Consider the following 9530-nt stretch of genomic DNA (forward strand, 5'->3'; position numbering starts at 1 on the left):
GTCTCACATTGAGTTCTTTCATCCACTTGGAGTCTATATTTTGCATATGATATAAGGAAATGGTCCAGTTTCATTATTCTGCATATGGCTGTCCCATGTTCCCAGCACCATTTATTGAAGACACTTTTTTTTTTTCCAATTAGATATTCTTTCCTGCTTTGAGGAAGATTAGTTGACCCTAGAGTTGAGGGTCCATTTCTAGTTTCTCTATTCTGTTCCATTGATCTGTGTGTCTGTTTTTGTGCCAGGACCATACTGTCTTGATATCACAGCTTTGTAATAGAGCTTGAAGTCTGCAATTGCATTGCCATCAGTGATGGTTTTCTTTTTCAACATCCCTTTGGCTATTCGGAGTCTTTTTGGCTTCCACACAAATTTGGGGATTATTCATTCCAATTCTGTGAAAAATGTGGATGGTATTTTGATAGGGATTGCATTGAATCTGTGGATTGTTCTGGGTAGCATAGACATTTTCACAATATTTCTTCTTCCAACCCGTGACCATGGAACATTTTTCCATTTCTTTGTGTCTTCCTCCATTTCGTTCATGACTATGGTATGGTTTTCTGAGTACAAATCCTTTGCCATTTTGGTTAGATGGAGTCCCAAGTATCTTATGGTTTGGGATGCGATGATACATGGGATGGACTCCTTAATTTCTGTTTCTTCTGTCTCATTGTTGCTGCAGACAAATGCAAGTGATTTCTGTGTATTGATTTTATATCCTATCACTTTACAGAATTCCTGGCTGAGTTCTAGCAATTTGGGGGTGGAGTCCTTTGGATTTTCCACAGAAACTATCCTATTGTCTGCAAAGGGTGAGAGTTTGACTTCCCTGCTCATTTAGATGCCTTTTCTTTTTGTTGTCAGATGGCTGAGGCTAAGAATTCTAGTACTATGTTGAACAATAGTGATGAGAATGGGCATCCCTTTTGTGTTCCTGACCTGAAGGGAAAAGCTCTCAGTTTTTCCCCAGTGGGAGTGATATTCTCTGCGGGTTTCCCATAGATGGCCTTTATGATGTGGAGGTACCCTCTGTCCCTCCACGGTAAAGAGTTTTGATCAAGAAGGGATGCATTAATTTGTCAGATGCTTTTTCTGCATCTATTGAGAGTATCCTATGGTTCTTGTTCTTTCTTCTATTAAGGTAGTGGATTCCACTAATCGATTTTCAGTTGTTGAACCACTCTTGCAGCCCAGTAATAAATTCAGTTTGGTCATGGTGAATCATTCTTTTAGAGGGCTGTTGGATCCTATTGGCTAGTATGTTGGTGAGAATTTTTGCATCCATATTCATCAGGAATAGTGATCTGTAATTCTCCTTTTGGGTGGACAGATCTGGTTTTGGGATCAAGGTAATGCTGGCCTTATCAAAAGGGCTTGGAAGTTACGCTTCCAGTTCTATTTTTAGGAAAAGTTTCAGAACAAGAGGTATTAAATCTTTTTTAAATGTTTGGTAGAATTCCCCTGGGAAGCCATCTGGTGCTGGGCTCTTGTTTCCTGGAGGATTTTTGATGACTGCTTCAAGTTCACTGCTGATTATGAGTCTCTTCAGGTTTCCTTTTCTTCCCAGTTCAGTTTTGGTTGTTTCTATGTTTCTGGGAATACATCCCTTTTTTCAAGACAGCCTGATTGGTTGACATAGAGTTGGCATCCTATATTCTTATACTTGTTTGTGTTTCCCTGGTGTTGGGTGTGGTCTGTCCTTCTTGATTCATGATTTTATTTATTTGGGTCCTTCCTGTGTTCTTTTTGAGAAATCTGACCAGGGGTGTATCAGTCCTATTAATTCTTTCAAAGAAGCAGCTCCTAGATTCGTTGATTTGTTCTACTATTTTTTTTGGTTTCTACTTCTTTGATTTCTGCTCTGATCTTTATTATTTCTTTTCTCCTTCTGGGTTTAGACTTTCTATGCTCCTCTTTTTCCAGTTCCTTTAGGTGTAGGGTTAGGTTGTGTATTTGAGACCTTTCTTGGTTCTTGAGAAATGGTTGTCATGCTATATACTTCCCTTCTAGGACTGTCTTTGCTGCATCCCAAAGATATTGAATGGTTGTGTTTTCATTCTCCTGTGTTTCCATGAATTTTTAAAATTCATCTTGAATTGACTGGTTGATCCATACATTCTTTAGTAGGATGCTCTCTAGCCTCCATGTATTTGAGTTCTTTTCACTTTTCCTCTTGTGATGGAGTTTCATTTTCAAAGCATTATGGTCTGAACATATGCAGGGAATGATCCCAATCTTTTGGGATGAGAATGAACATGGCGGCCTCCCTATCTCTGGACTTGGAGCTGGGAGCTCGGGGCCCCACTCCTCAGTGTGCCCTCACAGAAAAGTGGTCCATCCCTTGTGTCACCCTGGTCTCTGTCTGCACTCTGTGCTCACCAGTCCTGTGACCAACATTTCTGTGTCTGGCACACAACCCAGTTTGGAGTCTCCAACCCTAGCAGACTCCTGCAGCATGCTCAGGCACCACTCCTCCTGGGGGAGGAAGGGAGCTCTGTCCAGGTGTGCCGCTTCTTGGGTCCCTTCTCAAAGAGGAGTGGCCAGACTCTGCTGTGGATCACAGTTTATGGCAACCTCCAGCTTAGAGCCCACTCCTGGGCTCACTCTTTGTAAATGGCTTCCCTACTCCAATACCTGGGAGCTCTGCTGCCCTCAAGTGCCCCAGTCTCCCTGGGACCCTGAGGATCCTGAGACCAAACTGTCCCATCGAGGGTTTCACCCCCTGCCCAGCCACCAGAGCAACATCCCTCACCAGAACAGACTTCTGCAAGTTCCGATTTTGTGCTCTGCTGCCCCTAGCACTTGGCAGTAGCCGGCTGACAGAGGCTCCCTCCCCCCAGGGTTTATCTTTCCACCTATCAGCTTAGACTCACTTTTCTCTACTTCGTACCTTGTGGAAAGTGGTCTCCTTACTGTTTGTAGCATTGCTGCTCTTCTTTTCTTGGATCTGTGCTAGAATTTGCAGGTGTTTAGAATGGTTTGATAGCTATCTAGGTAAATTCCTTGTGCCAGATGAAATGAAGGTGTCCTACTCCTCTGCCATCTTGGACTCTGTCTCTCTCTTCTTTCTCCAGATTGCTTTGGGTATGGTGGGCATGTTAACATTATTGACTCTTCTAGTTAATGAGCATGGGATACGCTTCCATTTATTTCTGTCATCTTCCAAATCTTTGGCCCATACATTCACCCACCAACACGCACATGTTTTTCCTTCCCTTTCCACCAGGTATTCAGTATACCAGGGCTTCCTCATTCTTGGTTACTTTCATTCCTAGATTTTTTTTTTTTTTTGCTTGATGCAGTTATCAATGGCATTGCTTTCTTAATCTCTTTGTGAAAGTTGGTCATCAGTACATAAAAATACAAGTTGGGGCACTTGGGTGGCTCTGTCAGTGAAGTGTCTGCCTCCAGGTCAGGTCATGATCTTGTGGTTTTAGGAATGAGTCCAGCATTGAACAGTCCATGTTCAGCAGAGAGTCTGCTTTTCCCGGACTCTCTGCTGCTCCCCCTGCTTATGCTCTCTCTCTCTCTGTCTCTCTCCACATCAAATACATACATTCTTTAAAAACAAGAAATGCAACATGTCTCTGTATATTGACTTTGTATCCTGCAGCTTTACTGAATTTATTTATTCTAATTTATTCAAATTTGTTTATTTGTTAATAAAATATTTTGTGTGTGTGTGGACTCCTTAGGGATTTCTACATATAGTATGTCATCTGCAAATAGTGACCATTTTCTTTTCCTATTTAGATTTCATATCTTTTTTTTTTTTTTTTTGCTTTTTGTTTTTTTGTCTAAATCATTTGGCAAGGGCTTTCAATATGATGATGAATGAAAGTGATAAGAGTGGGAATCTTTATCTTGTTCTTGCTAGTAGTGGGAAAGTTTTCAGCATTTCACCCTCAAGTATAAAGTCAGCTGTGGGCTTTTCACATAGGGCCTTTGTTTGGTTGAGGTGTGTCCCTCAGTACACAGATGGTTTAGAGTGTTTATCATGAATGCATATCGAATCCTGTCAAGTGTTCTTTCTGCATCTATTGTAACAATCCTAGGATCTTTATCTTTTATTTTGTTAAGGTGGTGTGTGTTACTGGTGGATGTGCAGATGTGGAATCATCCTGGCATCCCTGGAATAAATCCCACTGGATCATGTTATGTGATTCTCCTGATGGACTGTTGAATTGATGTTGCCGATAATTTGTTGAGGATTTTGCATCTCTGTTCATGAGGGATATTGGCCTTTCCTTTTGTTGTAGCATCCTTGTCTTGTTTTGGTAGCAGGGTACTGCTACCTTCATGAAAAGAGTTTGGATGTATGCCCTTCTCTCCTTTTTTATTTTTTTTTAAAGATTTTATTTATTTATTCATCAGAGAGACAGAGCATGCACAAGCAGGCAGAAAGGCAGGCAGAGGCAGAGAGAGAAGCAAACTCCCCACTGAGCAAGGAGCCCGATGTGGGACTCGATCCCAGGACCCTAGGTTCATGACCTGAGCCAAAGGCAGCAGCTTAATCCACTGAGCCACTCAGAGGTCCCTTTTCTCTCCTTTTAAAAAACAGTTTGGAAAGAGTTAGTATTAATTCTTCTTCTATCATCTGGTTAGAGCTCCTTGGTGAAATTGTCTGTTGGGCATTTGTTTCCTAGGAGGATTTGACTATGGGATCAATCTTTTTATTAGTGATCAGTCTGCTCAGACTTTTTTTTCCCCTTCATGGTTCATTCTAGGTTGTTGTCAGGAATTTATCCATTTCTTCTAGGTTGTCCAAGGTGTTGGCCTCTACTTGCTCATAGTACTCTCCAATGATCCTTTGTATTTTTGTGATATTCTTTGCAATAACTCGTTTCTTTCTCCTTTTTTAAGTTTTTCACATTTTTAATTTAAATTCAGTTAGCCAAGGTATAGTTTTTGATGTAACAGTCAATGATTCATTAGTTGCACATAACACCCAGGGCTCATCACCACATGTCCCCTCCTTACTACCCATCACCCAAGTACCCCACCCCCCCAACCTACCTCTCCTCCAGTTTGTTTCCAATGATTAAGAGTCTCTCATGGTGGCAGACGCCATTATCCTCCGTTTCTCTGCTGCTGCAACCTCGACGTCTTACCTACGTCCCGCTTTCTTGCGGCCTATAGATTGGTGTGTCCATTTAATACAAGAAAATGGAAACTGAACAGCCAGAGGAAACCTTCCCCAACACCGAAACCAATGGTGAATTTGGTAAACGCCCTGCAGAAGATATGGAAGAGGAACAAGCTTTTAAAAGATCTAGAAACACTGATGAGATGGTTGAATTACGCATTTTGCTTCAGAGCAAGAATGCTGGGGCAGTGATTGGAAAAGGAGGCAAGAATATTAAGGCTCTCCGTACAGACTACAATGCCAGTGTTTCAGTCCCAGACAGCAGTGGCCCCGAGCGCATATTGAGTATCAGTGCTGATATTGAAACAATTGGAGAAATTCTGAAGAAAATCATCCCTACCTTGGAAGAGGGCCTGCAGTTGCCATCACCCACTGCAACCAGCCAGCTCCCGCTCGAATCTGATGCTGTGGAATGCTTAAATTACCAACACTATAAAGGAAGTGACTTTGACTGCGAGTTGAGACTGCTGATTCATCAGAGTCTGGCAGGAGGAATTATTGGGGTCAAAGGTGCTAAAATCAAAGAACTTCGAGAGAATACACAGACAACAATCAAGCTTTTCCAGGAATGCTGTCCTCATTCCACTGACAGAGTCGTGCTTATTGGAGGAAAACCTGATAGGGTTGTAGAGTGCATCAAGATCATCCTTGATCTTATATCAGAGTCTCCCATCAAAGGACGTGCACAGCCTTATGATCCCAATTTTTACGATGAAACCTACGATTACGGTGGTTTTACAATGATGTTTGATGACCGCCGTGGGCGCCCTGTGGGATTTCCCATGCGGGGAAGAGGTGGTTTTGACAGAATGCCTCCTGGCCGGGGTGGGCGTCCTATGCCTCCATCTAGAAGAGATTATGACGATATGAGCCCTCGTCGGGGACCTCCACCACCTCCTCCTGGACGAGGTGGCCGGGGTGGTAGCAGAGCTCGGAATCTTCCTCTTCCTCCTCCACCACCACCTAGAGGAGGAGATCTAATGGCCTATGACAGAAGAGGAAGACCTGGAGACCGCTACGATGGCATGGCTGGTTTCAGTGCCGACGAGACTTGGGACTCTGCAATAGATACATGGAGCCCATCAGAATGGCAGATGGCTTATGAACCACAGGGTGGCTCCGGATATGATTATTCCTATGCAGGGGGTCGTGGCTCATATGGTGATCTTGGTGGACCTATTATTACTACACAAGTAACTATTCCCAAAGATTTGGCTGGATCTATTATTGGCAAAGGTGGTCAGCGGATTAAACAAATCCGTCATGAGTCAGGAGCTTCGATCAAAATTGACGAACCTCTAGAAGGGTCGGAAGATCGGATCATTACCATTACAGGAACACAGGACCAGATACAGAATGCACAGTATTTGCTGCAGAACAGTGTGAAGCAGTATTCTAGAAAGTTTTTCTAAGACTAGTGAAGAACTGAAGGAGTCCTGCATCTTTTTTTTTTTTATCTGCTTCTGTTTAAAAAGCCAACATTCCTCTGCTTCATAGGTGTTCTGCATTTGAGGTGTAGTGAAATCTTTGCTGTTCACCAGATGTAATGTTTTAGTTCCTTAAAAACAGGGTGGGGGGGGGGAAGGGCGTGCAAAAACTAACATTGAAATTTTGAAACAGCAGCAGAGTGAGTGAATTTTAATTTTTGTTCATTGTTGGTGGTTTAAAAGAAAAAATTCCCCCCATGTAAAATTATTGTGAACACTTTGCTTTGTGGTCACTGTAACATTTTGGGGGGGGTGGGACAGGGAGGAAAAGTAACAATAGTCCATTTGTCCCTGGCATCTATTCAGAGCAGTGTGCAGAATGTAATGCTCTTTTGTAAGAAACGTTTTATGATTTTTAAAATAAATTTAGTGAACCTATTTTTGGTGGTCTTTTTTTTTTTTTTTTTAAGACAGTCATTTTTCAAATGGCTGGATCCTCAACCCACCCCAAACTAAACACTAAGTTTGATTTTCAGCTCCTCTGTTGGATATAAATAAATGTATCTCTTCTTGGAAATAGGCATAATATCTTGGCTAATTCCATTCTGGTGATTTCTTGATTTGAAAGTCCATTGCTTGGGAAGAAATTCTGTCATACACGTTTATGCTTATAATAAGCTGGGGATTTTTTTTTTGTTTGCAAATGCTTGCCCCTACTCTGCAGCAGTTTTCTATGTTAGTAATTGTAAAGGAGAACCAAGGTGGGGAGCAATACTACAAATTGAGTAATGGTATAAGTATATGCCAGAAACCTAATGGCAGCAAGTTTTATTAATCAGAATAATACTTGGTTATGGAAGTGACTGATGCTAAATAAATTCTTATTATTTTTTATTAGATGATTTCTCACCTATAGACAAACTGTCAGCCTGCTAGTGTCTTATTAGTTAAACTTTTTAATATATATATATATTCTTGTTTTTTTTTCCATTGTATGCAAATTGAAGGAAAAAGATGTACCATTTCTCTGTTGTATGTTGGATTATGTAGGAAATGTTTGTGAACAATTCAAAAAACGATGAAAAAAGTTCCTGTGGATGTTTTGTGTAGTATTTTGGCATTTGTATTGATAGTTCAAAGTTCACTTCCAAATAAATAAAACTCCCATAATGCTAAAAAAAAAAAAAAAAAAAAAAAAAAAAAAGAGTCTCTCATGGCTTGTCTCCCTCTATGATTTCTTCCCATTCAGTTTTCCCTTCCTTGCCCTGTGGTTCTCTGCCCTATTCCTTGTGTTCCACATATGAGTGACACCAAATGATTATTGCTTTTTCTGCTTGATTGATTTAATTTAATATAACCCCCTCCAGTTCCATCCATGTCGATGCAAATGGTGGGCATTTGTCCCTTCTGATGGCTGAGTAAAATTCTATGGTATGTATGTATCACATCTTCTTTATCCATTCTTCTGTTGAAGGACATCTCAGCTCCTTCCACAGTTTAACTCTTGTGGACATTGCTGCTATGAACATTGGGGAGCATGTGCCCCTTTGTTTCACTGCATCTGTATCTTTGGGGTAAATACCCCAGGAGTGCAATTGCTGGGTTGTAGGTCAGCTCTACTTTTACTTTTTGAGGAAACTTCATGCTGTTTTCCAGACTGACTGCACCAGCTTATATTCCTACCAACAGTGTAAGAGGGTTCGTCTTTATCCACATCCTTGCCAACAGTTGTTGTTTCCTGTCTGTTAATTTGAACCATCCTAAATGCTGGAAAGTGGTATCTCGTTGTGGTTTTGAATTCCCTGATGAGAACTGATGTGGAGCAATTTTTCAGGGACTGTTGGACATTTGTGTGTCTTCTTTGGAGAAGTGTCTCTTCCTGTCTTCTGCCCATTTCTTGAGTGGTTTCTTTGTTTCTTGGGTGTTGAGTTTGAGCAGATCTTTGTAGATCTTGGATACCAGACCTTTATCTGTCCTTTATCTGTCATGCCATTTGCAAATATCTTCTGCAATTCTGTAGGTTGCCTTTAGTTTTGCTAATTGTTTCCTTTGCTGTGCAGAAGCTTTTTACCTTGATGAAGTCCCAATAGTTCATTTTTGCTTTTGTTTCCCTGGCCTTTAGAGACATGTCTTGCAAGAAGTTGCAGTGCCCAAGGTTGAAGAGGTTGTTGTCTGTGTTCTCCTCTAGGACTTTGATGAAAGACAGGAATCGATCATCTTTCTTTCCTCATTGTATTTGAGCCCTCTCTCTTTCTTGGTGAGTCAAGCTACAAGTTTGTCAGTGTGGTTTATCTTCCCAAAAATGGCAGACCATATTTTCATGGATCCTTTGTCTTTTTAGTTTCCATTGGATTTATTTCCACTTTCCTTTTTTTATTTCTTTCTGTTTACTGATTTCAGGCTTTGCTTGTTTGTTTGTTTTTTGTTGTTTGTTTGTTTTTTTGTTTTTTCCAATTCTATCCCTTGTATATTAGCTTGGTCATTGGAGAGCTTTCAGATGGATTGATAAGGACCTGAATTTCTATGAACTTCCCCCTTAGAGCTACTTTGGCTGCATCCCATAACTTTTCATACGTTCTCTTTTTGTCTCAAGATACTTTCAAATTTTCTTTTGATTTCTTATTTGACTATTGGTTATTAACTAGCATGTTGTTGAATTTCCACATATTAGTGACTGTCTCATTTTCTTCTTGCAACTGATTTCCACTTGCATACTATTGTGCTTGGACAAGATTTGAGCCAGAGCATGAAGGGAGCATTCAGTTTAAAGGTTAGTTTCCTGGGGTATTTTCTGAGAGCAGACCATGACTTCCATGGGGACAGAAGAAGTTTTTGTGGGACTGGGGTGGGGGGAGGTGGTCAACCCTTGTTAGAATTATTGATTACTACCATGCCAGCTGTGTATCACTGTTCACACTGTAGCCCTGATGGATATGTACTTCCTTAGAAAC

At 41.0% G+C, this 9530-nt stretch overlaps 1 protein-coding gene across 1 annotated transcript; it reads left to right on the top strand.

The window, feature by feature from the left end:
* The first annotated feature begins 5085 nt into the window (after window positions 1–5085).
* LOC116871974 (heterogeneous nuclear ribonucleoprotein K-like) lies at window positions 5086–7666 on the top strand. The gene has a single exon (XM_032864918.1). It carries the CDS (start codon window positions 5173–5175, stop codon window positions 6562–6564), a length of 1392 nt encoding a protein of 463 aa, XP_032720809.1. The 5' UTR covers window positions 5086–5172; the 3' UTR covers window positions 6565–7666.
* The last annotated feature ends 1864 nt before the right edge of the window (window positions 7667–9530 follow it).

The sequence above is a fragment of the Lontra canadensis genome, unplaced genomic scaffold (genome assembly GCF_010015895.1).
Source record: "Lontra canadensis isolate GAN:19392208 unplaced genomic scaffold, GSC_riverotter_1.0 scaffold28, whole genome shotgun sequence".
NCBI classification, from domain to species: Eukaryota; Metazoa; Chordata; class Mammalia; order Carnivora; family Mustelidae; genus Lontra; species Lontra canadensis.

Bases quoted from the DNA above. Each gene is read 5' to 3' on its own strand.
- LOC116871974 (XM_032864918.1), top strand. From the start codon at position 5,173: ATGGAAACTGAACAGCCAGAGGAAACCTTCCCCAACACCGAAACCAAT.